The 13,057-nt window shown below is 34.4% G+C and overlaps 1 protein-coding gene across 1 annotated transcript; it reads left to right on the top strand.

Annotated features, from left to right (window-relative positions):
* Window positions 1-10,731: 10,731 nt before the first annotated feature.
* LOC130718105 (protein LIFEGUARD 2-like) lies at window positions 10,732-13,042 on the top strand. The gene is made up of 4 exons (XM_057568571.1): window positions 10,732-11,108; window positions 11,209-11,322; window positions 12,416-12,573; window positions 12,668-13,042. The coding sequence occupies exons 1-4, from the start codon at window positions 10,859-10,861 to the stop codon at window positions 12,872-12,874; spliced, it is 729 nt and encodes a 242-aa protein (XP_057424554.1). The 5' UTR covers window positions 10,732-10,858; the 3' UTR covers window positions 12,875-13,042.
* Window positions 13,043-13,057: the final 15 nt, after the last annotated feature.

Genomic DNA, 13,057 nt, shown 5'->3' with positions numbered 1-13,057 from the left:
GAAATCTGAGATTCTGAATGGTGAGAATAGCGGGCAGGTCATGCCGATTTTATTTTGAGAGTTTTGAGAAAGTTTGATAGGACGAACGAGGTTCGGGCCTTGATTTTGTTTAGTGGATCGAGACCTCCTCTGGAAGCGACTTGGGATTGGGAGATCCTGAAAATGTATAAGACTTGCGATAAGACAAAATGGAATCTATTTTATAAAGAAAACTCATAAGACCTTAAATAACCTCTAAATCTTTAAGTAATGATAACAACCTCGAAGGAAGGCATTGGAAGTGAAATCTTAATTTTGGGAAAACGAGGAGTGTCGTCGGATCCAAGTGTTGAGTATGTTGTCATTGTGCTGTTGGAGCAGCGTTTGATGTTGTGCTGTTGGAGCAGCGTTTGATGTTGTGCTGTTGGAGCAGCGTTTGATGTTGTGCTGTTGGAGCAGCGTTTATTGTTGTGCTGTTGGAGCAGCGTGTGTTATTGTGCTGTTGGAGCAGCGTGTGTGGTGGTGCTGTTGGAGCAGCTATGTGTCGTTAGGAAGTGTGTCTTTTGGTCGCAGAATCGACTTTACCTTAGGGTAAGCTTTTAGAGACTTTAACTTCCCTAGAACACGTGGCGACGTGTCGAGTGAGGTCGGAGACGTTGTTTGACTAATCATTTTGCATACATGCAACATTAATGAGGTATTAACACAGGACGTACTCTGGACCTCGTCGGTTTCCAAAATGGTCATAAGACCCGGAATGCCGTGAAAGAGCGTTTGTAGACGTCTCTTGTAGCAGACCGAAATGGCAGACCTACGGGTTTACTGCTGATCTGACTACCCAGTGGGAGTAAGAGACATCACGGGCCGAAATGGCACCACCGTGGCTGGTGAAGGGCTGATCCGATGATGTCCATCCGTTTCCGGATTGCATATTGGTTGACTGGGTTAACCTGCATACATATCACGCAACATGCATATTGACTTAGTTGATGAGTGTGGTTGCTATTTGATAAACTTACTTGGAACATGCTAAGTGTTATTATTGTCGTTATGATTTTGTGGAACATGCAACCCTAGGAATGATATCTCTAGTTATAAGCCTAAGTGGCTATATATTATTTGTACCTATTGAGTTTATTATCTACATAGTTCTTTAGAGTTGACCCTCGCGTCTTCTGTGTGTGTTTTGGCGGACAACGCCTTTTGTCAGATGAGTATTGCGGACTGGTTCACCATGGTTCACCCTTCGGGGGAAACTAGGTTGGGATGCTGGAACAGGAGCGCGTCGCGGTAGCGAGAGGATGACGGATGGTGTACATAGACTAGGTCGTTCTGGATTTTCGAATTCGGACGACGATCATGCTAGCAAGTAGGTTTTAGTGCTGGTGTGAGCTCCTCAAGATGGGATTAGTGTAGGAGTAGAGTCTTAGCTCTGAACATCATTTGTTTCTTTTGGGACAGGGTAGCTTCCCACCTATAGCTTTTTGTGTGGTTCTTTACAGGAATCACAGAGAGTTGGTTGGACTTAGGAGGTCTTGCTTCGGGCCGATGGGCCAGATGATTCTCAGTTTTGAGGGATGGTGTTGCGGACACTTCACCTTTATTTTCAGTCTGTACATATTGCCTTCGGGCGCTACACTTTTCTTTCCGTCACTGGAGGTTTACTCGTGACGAGGTTACTACTACAGCGGGGGCTGTTTATATATTGTATATTAGTTCTGATTTTGTTATTGTTGGGTTTTATTTAATTCAGTCTTGTCTTAGTTATTATCGAAAAAAAATATTTCACGTTTTTCCGCATTAAGTTTACTTTTGGTTACTAAAGTGACGCCACCGAAATCGGGGTGTAACAAATCCTTTCCTATAAAGTGTATTTTGCCTATGTGTGGACCTGAGAGCTGACATGTACTGTGGTCTTTGACCTCTTATGAATCCAATTTCATTTGATTTTTCAAAAGAAGACAAACAGATAACTTCTAGTTTTCTACCCATACAATAGTGAAAACTCTTCACTTTCTCATGTATGGATTTTATGGATATTCAAATTTTCATGAGTTCAAACTCGAATTTATCGGTTCAATTCTCTTTTTTGTTGCTTAATTGGTCTGATTATATGAGATTGAATTTGTGGTGCTTATGTTTTGCTTGGAAAAAAGTGATAAAAATTATGCGCACCAAGTGTTTGTAAAAAGTCCCCTTTAAGATTTAGCCTTCAATAAAGGTGCTTGAAATTTTCTTACAAATTATACTCCTTTAGATCCTAGTCTCCCCTTTTTGAAATTCCTTCCTCCGCCTCTGGCGCCACCATCCCTCTTGCTTTGGTAAATTCGTTTGCTGAATCAAAATTAAGATCACTCAAAAACCTGTACAGATCCATCAAAGCTCCACATCTATCACTTTTTTTGAGAGTCCCAACAATTTGTACCACCATTTAGAGGACTATAAACACCATCCTTAGCACCATTTGTCCATCTTTTGAGGATAAGAATATTAGGGAGATCTTCAATGCTTAAATGAGACAACATACTATATGCTCACATGGTAAGCCAAGTGACTCCATCCTTAAACAGGAACATCTAAATTCATAACAGGACGGATAAAATGACACATGCCACTCATGACTACCTGCAACATTCCTACAAACTGCGTATATCATGTATGTTAATGCGTCTCTACAACGTCCAACACACATCATGTGTGCATTATTCAACACAGGACGGAACAAGAAGAAGATCGCCTTAGTAAAATTGTTAGCAGCTGACCTCTCAAGGGATTAGAGCTTGGTCTGCAAAATCTGTTCACTGTGTATTAAGGAAAAATCATCCTCTAATTCTCCTAAATGCATATGCTTAAAACACTAATGATATTGCTGCAAGAATTAGGTCAAATTGTAATGAGGGTGAACGAAGTTCCTAACTCAGAGTGCAAACCCTCACACCTAGAGGTAGTTTTGAACCCCGCCAAAATTTTGCCACGAATTTACGTTGTAGCCCACATCCACCTCTTCTCATACATCTGGTTAACTCAATCGTTGTCTTCCATTCCAAATTTTTTCACCATCTCATTCCACCTTGACCGAAATTTACCCACATCATATTCACCTAGCATGTAGTTCTTGAATTCTTAGGTAAACTCCGGTTTTGTAACATTTGAGTTGGCATTGCGGAGCAAATGCCAAGCGCATAAGCGATGATGTGCTTTTGGAAATACCCGCTAATAGCATTTTTCATAGCAAGGTCTCCATCTGTGATAATAGCATTAGACACTTTTCCTTTCATTACACTTGATAATTGTTCCAATAGCCAGACATAAGTTTCTTTAGTTTCATTGACATAAGTTTCTTTAGTTTCGTTGGAAACTATGGCAGCTGCAAAAATAGTTGAACGGTTATGTTTATTGCATTTTGATAAATAAGCATGATATAAATAAAACTATTTTCATACTATTACTACTTGATTGTGTAGCTCAATTGGTAAGGTGTGTGTTTTCTAGTAAAAGGTCTTGGGTTCTAATCCTCCCACCCATTTTCCTAAGTTCTGATTTTTATTTAATGACATGTCACGCCACGTAGGACGCTGACGTGACATTTAACGACCACATCATCCAATTTTTAACGTCAAAGTGACTTAGGGGCATTCATTGCACTTTTTAGAAATATGGAGGGTACAAACGTAGACGAAAAAAGAGTAGAGACTAGAGACGACCTTTGCACAAACTTGATACATCAGGGGTATGAAATTCTTTTAAGCCTATGATATTAGATTCATGGGTATGCTAACTAGTGTCGGGACAGAAAAGGAATGGGATCGGAATGGGAGAGCCGATTTTTAAGGAATATGAAAAGATTATGGATAATTTTATTTAAAATTAACTTTGGAATTATAATGATTTTAATAATCTTAAAAAAATTAATTTAAAAAACTAATTTCGAAAAGGTGAACATGTTCCCAATAGAAAATTTTAATTTCTGAAAAATGCATTTAAGCCTTTTGGGAGAGTCGATATTTAGGGGATTTGAAAGGATTAAAGATAATATTTTTTGGTACAAAGGATTAAAGATATTTTAAAATAACTTTGGAATTATAATGATTTTAATGATCTTTAAAAAAGTTAATTTTGAAAAATGCATTTTTTTTGTACATCGGAAAGATAAATTGCACCTGTCAAGGATTGATCACTGGACCTCCCTCACCCCACCCACAAGTCCCCTAGCTCTTACCACTTGAGCTATCATTCGAGATTTATGAGTATTGGAATATTGGAAAATTAATGTTGCATTCTTTCTCATCCTTGAATTTTGCATAAGTTATAGAGGCCTGAAATAAAACTTAATAATTATGTATAAAAATAGTTCATTTTTTATAGGTAAATGTTAGTTGTTAGTAATGTTAGTATATTAGTCATCTCAGGGTTCGAACCCTGGACCCTTCACCCTAGTTCATCATAACAGATTCGAAAATTGGGCTATGTACCAGTAAAAAAATTATTTTATGCAAATGCATTTAATCCTTTTGGGAGAACAGGTATATAGGGAATATGAAAAATATTAAAATATGACGAGGGCTCCATTTACTCCAGTCTTTTGGAGTAAGTCACTAAAACCACTCCAAATCTTAACCGTTTATTATATTAAAATCAAAAGGCTTATATTCATAACAAATTGGCCTCACGTGATCTCAAAATAACAATAAGTGGCATCGCATGAACATTGATAAGTTGCAGGGTAAATCACACAGTCGAAGGTTGAGCGATGGAGGAGGTGAATCCTATTTCTCTGGTGCCACATCCCTCTTCCCGAAAGACTATTATCTCAATTACTCCTTCTATGACTTCCCTTCCCATTGAAGAAAAAAAATTGATATTGAAAGGGTGAACACACGGTTATAAACGAATATAAATTTGCAGAAGCAATGATTTTAGTTTATGAAATTCTACAATGACATCGAATTATTTTTTCCTTTCACTTAATGCTTCGTTTGAATCACAGTCTTCCAAGTGCCCTAATCTGATTGAATGTAAGCCAACTGGATATTTTCATTCCAAGAATGGATATGGTCCAGAGCAACTCAGGTTATCCGTTTAAGTTTAAAAGATGACAATTCTCAGTGAGTTTATGTTTTGCAATGACTGAAAATAAAAGCCAGGGACAATCATTATCGCATGTTGGCCTCTTCCTTCCTCGACCAGTATTCATTCATGGGCAATTGTACGTAGCTCTCTCAAGGGTGAGGTCATGAATAAGACTAAGAATATTAATTCTAGGTGAGAATAACAATGTGGTGAGCTGCATAAAAATTGTATTTAAAGAAGTCTTTCCCAATATATGATCTTTGTAATTAATCTTGAATTATTAACAACTAGTCCTTTTACCCGTGCGATGCACGGGAGATTTTAATTCTTATTTATTGTACGAAAATTTTAAATTTGTGTTATGTTTATTTAAAAATAATTTATGAATTAAAAAGACAAAAATAATTTTGATTATAAAAAAACACGAATTTTTAATTGTTTTCAATGAAGAATGTGTTTGCTTTTATTTTGTAGAAGAACAACTATTTTATTTATTCTTGGCCTTTGTGTTTAATGTTGCACTATCTAATTTAGTTTCTTAGAGGAAAAAATTTCTTTTGTTTCCCTGCGTTGCACGGGGTATTCTTTATGTTTATTGAGTTAAAATTTAATAAAGTAATGTTATCTTTATTAGGTTTATAAAAACAAAGTTATGAATTAAAAAATTAAAATTAATTTTAGATGTAAGTTAACTTAAATGTTGTAGTGTTTTTTTGTGTGTCACATGTGTTTGTATTTGTTTTGTAGTAATGTAATAATTATACTAATTTATGTTTTTTGCGTTTATTTTAATGTTGAACTTTTTTTTTGATAAGAAAATGTTAGTTGTTAATTGTTAGTAAATTAGTTCTTTCATCAGGGTTCGCCTCTAGCCCTTCACCCTTCAATACCCATCATTTTCCTTAGCTCACCAAGTGAGCTACCCATCCCACCCCAATGTTGAACTATTTAATTTGGTCTTTTATATAACAATTTAATTTTTTATTTTAGTGAGATGAAATGTTATATGAGTTTAATGGATGTGCATTTTCAATGTTACCCAATTATTGTATGCCACGTGGGAGAAATGATTATATTTTTCATTTATTTTAATTAAATTACAATTATAGTTTCTGATGTGACAGAAAACAATTGAATGTTTGTGTAAAAAAATGTTTACACCAACGGTGTATCTTCCATTTTCTCATATTATATATGAGCTGATAAAAGAAATTGAATAAGTAATGATTATACTAATATTTTTTTGCAAATAAAATGATTACAACATTGAGAATGTAACTTGACATTTTGATTGACCCTCTGGCTTTCCCGAAATATAAGAAAAAAATAGAATAAGACAATAATTAGTATAATGGGATAAATATATTTGGATTTGTTTTATATTTATTAATTTAATTTTCTCATTCATTAACTACATGGATTAGGAAGGTTACAACTCTTTTTATTGTAACAATTTTTTTATAGATTAATAATAATATTATTATTTATTATATTCTATAATCCTAATAAAATTATAATACATATTCTATGGATTTCCGTAACTGATATTAAACATTTTAATTAGTATGTAAATAATATTAACTAAACACCAATAAAATATCTTATGAAATTCATATCAAATTTAATTTTAAAATTTCAAAATTAATTGCTAAAGAATAATATTAATATTTATTTATGTATTGTATAAGTTTGATAATAATTTTCGACGTCTTGTGAAATTCTGTAACCGATATTATAATCCTCAAGAAAATTTATCATGTCTTTTGGAATTTCTTAACTAATATTTTATTTTTATCTGATGTGTAAATAATATTAACTAAACAGTTACCAAAAAACTAAGTGTATCTTTGTCTATTCACCATGAATAACGCAATTAATATTGAATATAATTGATACATTGTAATGTTGGCTAGACAAAAATTGAGAAAGCTTAAACTTTCTGATGCAATAACATGATGTTCATAGCATACCCTTAAATTAAGTATAGCAAACAACACTTGAAAACAACATATCAAGAAAGTTGAGGAAAAAAAAAAAGTCATTTACGACACTATTGTTGTCCTACTGCTCAGAATCATCCTTTTCTTCTTCTTCCTCTTCAAACTCTTCCCCTATCTTCGTCCTCTTCAATAGGCGTTGTACCACCTGACTTAGGTCTTTCCCTTTCTCACTCTTGTTAATATATGCATTCAACAATAAAATCAACTTGTGTATTGAATGGCCACAAATAGAGAAGAAAAATAGTTAGACTTATAAGAGAGTTAGTGGAAAGTTAGTACTTGTAATTGTTGTAGTGGAAAGGGTTAGTGGAAAGTTTTTATTGGCATTGATGTCAAATTTAATGTTTAAACTGTCAACTTATTTAGGATTAATGTCTTGTATATATCCTAACTAACTAATCATGCCCTCTGGAATTCCCTAACTGACATTAATTACTAATATGTAACCACTAAATTCCTCAATAACCACATATAAATGAAAAAGATGTCACATTTGACCTTATTAGAGAGCTCTTCCAAAATGAGGGCATTGAAACTTGTAAATGTATGAGTGGCAATTCTTGGCCATAAAAAATTAAAATGAATATCTTTTTAATAGAAAGTAGAAGAGATGTTTAGTAAATAATTAGGAGAGAATCAATTGAGATAAAAGTATGAGGAGAGAATAAAATAAATTATAATATTGAGGAACTTCTTGAGCCCGGGGATACTTCATTTTTGAAATCCACTGCACCCATATGAGGAATAAAATAAAGAAGATAGCAACCTAATGTGAAAAAAATTTAATTGATGAATAAAGACTGTATCTTACTGGAGTGGAAGAGGAGAAATGAGAATAAAGAAGACAACAACCTAATGTGAAAAATAAATTGTAGAAAAATAAGTCTAATCTCTGAAGTCAAAATGCAGAAAGAAGGGGGAAAAAAAAAAGGTTCTTACCACAGTTGGAGAGAACGATCTTGCTCTTTGTGGATTTCTTCCCTCTCGCTTCGTTTTCCACAAAACAAATGGTAGAAAAATTAGAAGAATGGTTCTTACCACAGTTGGAGAGAGCGAGCTTGCCCTTCACCGTTTTCTTCCTTTTCGCTTCGTTTTCTCGAGACGGATATGTTGGGAGACAAAACCTCTGCTTCCTCCCCGCAATCAACAGCAGAAAGTAAAATAAAATTGTGCTTACCTAAAGAGTCATTTTTAGGAGACAATGAAACAATAAAAAAGTACATAAAATGCAAGAAACTTACATATATTCAAGATAGTACATTGGAAGAATGGAAACAATAGAGGCAAAATCTGAAAGAAGAACAAATTGAAACGAAATCAGTTACATGTAAAAGGAGAACAAAGGCTACAATGTATTAGATTAGATGAAAAGACAATCATTTGGTTGATTTAGTTGATAGTAAAACAATGAAAATTAAAAAGCACGAAACTTACATTAACTGAAGTAAATTAAAATGAGACGACTTTAACAGTTTATTGTTACCAATGGAAGTAAAGGAAGTTTACTTTAAAAATGGAATAGAAGAAAAGAAAATATCATAATAATGTTAATAATTCATAAAATAAGAACAAAACATGCATCAATGACAAAAGTACAGTAAAATGGGTAATTTCTACCGATTGAATTAGTGATAACAGTATGCATATTACGAATAAACACTGAATCTTATCGCAGTGGAAGATGAGGAAGGAGAAGAATAAATGGAAAAATGAAGATCAGTTGAAAGGAATGTAGCTTGAGAACGAAATGTGAAGAAGAAATGATTATGAAATCAGAATAAATAAATCAAAAGGGAGATAAAAGGAGAAAAGTGGGCTCTTACCGGATGGACGATGATGACGGAGAAGAACATTAACGCCTAAGAATTAAAAATGATGAAGAAGAAGTGGTTGATGAAGAAGAATTTTTTCTAACCTGATGGAAGATCTTCTTGCGCAGAAATGGTGCTGTTGGAGAATCTAGAGGGAGAGATTTCTTGCATATAAATAGAGGTTAGGGAGATCAAGATGGGAAAGATGAAAAGATTTTGAAAGGAAATGGAAAGACTCAAAACTTAATAAAATTTATGGGAGAAAAATGAAGAGATTCTTGCTGATATTTGTAACCACAATCAAGAGTTACAAAAGTAACAAAAAAAACCAAGAATATGAAAAGGTTACTCAAAGTGTTTCATAAGAAAATGATGCAAGGCTAGGATTAGAAGCAATCAACGGTCAAGATTGATTTCATAATTAATTACTCACAAATTTACATATATGCCCATGGAAAAATATTCACTCATGTGCATTGATTTATTGAATTCCCATCTTACCTTCAAAGTTGCAAAAACTTCACTTTTATATAGTTTATAGATAGATAGATAGATAGATGTCATTGTCATTTGTTTTTTCATATTTTCTTATATTTTTTCCTATTAAAGTAAATTTTAACTAACAACCATTTGTAAGTTCACAATTTGATAAAAACGTGAGGTTTTTAATTTTTTTTTGTAGAAATTATTTAATATGGTAGAATGAATAACACATGAAAGGGTCTCAAACTTGACACGGGTCTCAAACTAGTAATGCTTATTTAACAATAATATTTATTAATGACCCGTCCATACATGTGTCCACGTATTTAATGAAGTTGAGTTAAATTTATATGAGTTTAATTTTGATGCATCGGCGGTGTAAATTTTTTTACACCGTCAACCAATCAGATTTCAAGGATGTGAGAAAATCTCTCTTTTCATTTAATTCATTAATTGACGTGGCACTTCCTTAAAATCTGATTGGTTGACGGTGTAAAAAAACTTTACACCGTCGGGGCATCAAACTTTTTCTCAATTTATATATATTATTCTTTATTTTCTTTCAATTTCACATATTAACACAAAGCTAAAACTATATGTGAGAGCTTTTTTAGAAATGTGATGACATAAACATGCATAATAATAGTGGTTTTAAAATCGATTCCCAAAAGAATATACTAGTGAAGATGAAATGTTTGTTAGGCACCCACGGCATATTCTTACATATTCTCGCAAGTACTAGTTCTCTTGTAATAAGAAATCTGCTTGTTCGTACCTAATGAGATGATACACTTGCATGTCTCCTCTACAAAATCTCACACCTATATTCTCATTCTTACAAAATTCTAATTTGCTAATCACCAGATTCAACATAATATAAGAACTCACTGTACTATATTATGAACGAACAGATAGAAAATAGAAAGACCGCTAGCTGGTTGTTCAAACCTCGCTTATGACCGTTGGAGGAATCTAGAAAATTTCAATTGGACACGTGTCAAACACTAGACAATCCACATGTCACTATCGCGTATGTCAGACACGTTTCGTTGTTTACACTTTTCTCCAACTCGGTTAAGGTATTACGATGTCTCACGAAGTTTCTTTCAATTTCAAATTAAATATTAATATTAATATTAATTAATTAACACTTGCTATTTAACAAAAAAAACAAATAATTAATAATTAACCCGTTGCAATTCGCAAGTGGCGGGGTTCGAATATCAACTCTTGCGAATAGAAAAAACTCTATGGCCAACTCCCTACCGCTTAGTGAGATGACCAGGGCGAGAGAGATTAATCTCACGGCTGTGCGGCAGTGGAATACCTTGGTTAATAAAAAAAAATTCGCAAGTGGCAGTTTATTTATTTATGACCCCTGCATAAACAGAACAAACCGGTTCGTCAACTCTCCACGTGAACAAGCCCTAACTAATTTTCTCTCACACTTTCCTTCTCGTTTTCCCTCACTTTCTCGAGAATCTTCACCAGAGCGAAATCCGAGAAAAGAAGAAGATGTGGAATCAAGGATATGGAAAAACCGATGTGGAGAGCGGAGCGAGGCCACTGTACCCGATGATGCTCGAAAGCCCCGAACTGCGGTGGTCGTTCATCCGAAAAGTCTACGCCATCATCGCTATTCAGTTGCTCGCCACAATCGCCGTCGGCGCCGTCGTTGTCACCGTTCGCCCTATCGCCACCTTCTTCGCCACCACCGGCGCCGGCCTCGCTGTCTACATCGTCCTCGTCTTTGTCCCTTTCATCAGTGCGTTTCTTAAATCCTAATTGCTTCAGATTCTATCACTCAGTGTTGAATTCTTTGTTTGTTTTTTCTCTAACGATTCTGATTTTGGTTGCAATTTCAGCGTTGTGTCCGCTTTACTACTATTACCAGAGGCATCCCATCAATTACCTTCTTCTTTCGATTTTCACGCTTTCTCTTGCTGTTGTTGTTGGATTGAGTTGCGCCTTCACCAGCGGTATGATTCATCTCTATGTTCTTTTTTATTTCTTTACTTCAAATTTCATGCTTTTGATTGTTGTTGAGAAATTTGCCTTTCCCTGTTGTTGTGTTTGTTATTCGGTTCAAATTTTGGGGCTAATTCGTCAATGTTGATTTTTTTGAAATAGAAGATTGAGAATTTAAGGTTTAGTTGTTGAACTTGGAACTTGAGTTGGTCTGCTTGGTTGAAATTTGGACTTTGGTGCGTCAATCTACTATGACAGTGGACAAAAGAAAATTAGAAATTTAGAATTTATTACTTGATACAGAATTTAGGGTTGAGAATTGGTACTTTGATTGTGTGTGTCAATCTAATTGGGGGGAATAGAAAAAAGATAATGCAATTAGGAATTAGTAGGAATTAGGAATATTCTTGATATAGAATTTGGGATTGAAACTTGAAACTTTGATCATTGTGGGTTGTGATTGATCAAATACCAATGCTTGTGCGCTTCGGTTGCATTGCATGCTCTTTTGCTGGAGAGATTTTTGTGTTAGGGATTTTTGTTAATTTTTTGGAATAAAAGATTGATAATTTAAGGATTAGTTATTGGACTTTGAACTTGAGTTTGTCTGCTTGGTTGAAATTAGAATTTGATGTCAATCTAATTTGGGCAATGGACAAAAAAGATTAGGAATTGGGATCATTCTTATTCTTGATATATAGTTTGAGACCAAATAATACCAATGCTTATGTGCATGAGTTGGCATTCTCGGTCCTGGATTGATTTTTTATGTGAAGGTTTATTTTATTTTATTTTGGTGAGGGTCAAGTGTTATCTGCTAAACTTTTACTGTGGTTAGATTTTTAAACCTACTAGTTAGTTCCTTTCCTTTGAGAATGGAGTTGCAAGATTTGATTGTATTATGATTTGCCAGTATTTATGTAACTAATTTTGTGGAAGAGGAAATAAACCCCAGTAGAAACTGATTTGAGGTCTTACTTGTCATAAGATTGGACTTTTCTCGCTTTTAAAATTGTCTTGAGCAATTTTGTTGTCTTAAAGTTGCATTTTTCAACCAACATTACCTTCTTTTTCTCGGTCCTAATATTTTCTGATTGAATACAGAGAAAGTTATTCTGGAAGCTGTCATATTGACTGCTGTGGTGGTGATCGGTCTAACTGTCTACACATTCTGGGCTGCAAGTAGAGGCTATGATTTCAACTTTCTTGGCCCCTTCTTGTTTGGTTCTGTGCTTGTTCTTATAGTCTTTTCATTTATTCAGGTATTTAAGGTTTTTAGACATTGTTGCTTCATGTGCATTACGCCCTTGTTATCGTTTCTGTTGAATTCTTATGGCTGTGTTCATGTCTTTGTAGATTCTCTTTCCACTGGGTAAGCTCTCTGTGATGATCTATGGGTGCGTGGCATCAATTATATTTTGTGGCTACATTGTGTATGACACAGACAACCTGATCAAGAGATACTCATACGACGAATACATTTGGGCTGCTGTCTCCTTGTATCTGGACATCATCAACCTCTTCCTGGCTCTACTTAATATCTTCAGAGCCGCTGATAGTTGAAATCACTGTATATTATATATTCCTGGGCACATATTTCTTTTCTGTGGGGACGATGGTGGGGTTCAGAAAACAAATTCTTGTCAGTTAATGTAGTGTCCTGTGGATTATTGTCGAAGCTGTTAATATATATGGTTTGATTAGTGATCAAATTTTGAATTGAATTGTAAATACGCGTGCCTTCAT

Source organism: Lotus japonicus, chromosome 5, assembly GCF_012489685.1.
Source record: "Lotus japonicus ecotype B-129 chromosome 5, LjGifu_v1.2".
NCBI lineage: Eukaryota > Viridiplantae > Streptophyta > Magnoliopsida > Fabales > Fabaceae > Lotus > Lotus japonicus.
Note: the sequence above shows the minus strand (reverse complement) of the source record. Positions and strands in the feature narration are given on the sequence as shown.

What these genes read in the sequence shown, in the direction of transcription:
- LOC130718105 (XM_057568571.1), top strand. Translation starts at nt 10,859, where the DNA reads ATGTGGAATCAAGGATATGGAAAAACCGATGTGGAGAGCGGAGCGAGG. An exon ending in CGTCTTTGTCCCTTTCATCA is followed by an intron (nt 11,109 to 11,208) that starts GTGCGTTTCTTA and finishes TTGCAATTTCAG; the next exon opens with CGTTGTGTCCGCTTTACTAC. An exon ending in TAGTCTTTTCATTTATTCAG is followed by an intron (nt 12,574 to 12,667) that starts GTATTTAAGGTT and finishes ATGTCTTTGTAG; the next exon opens with ATTCTCTTTCCACTGGGTAA.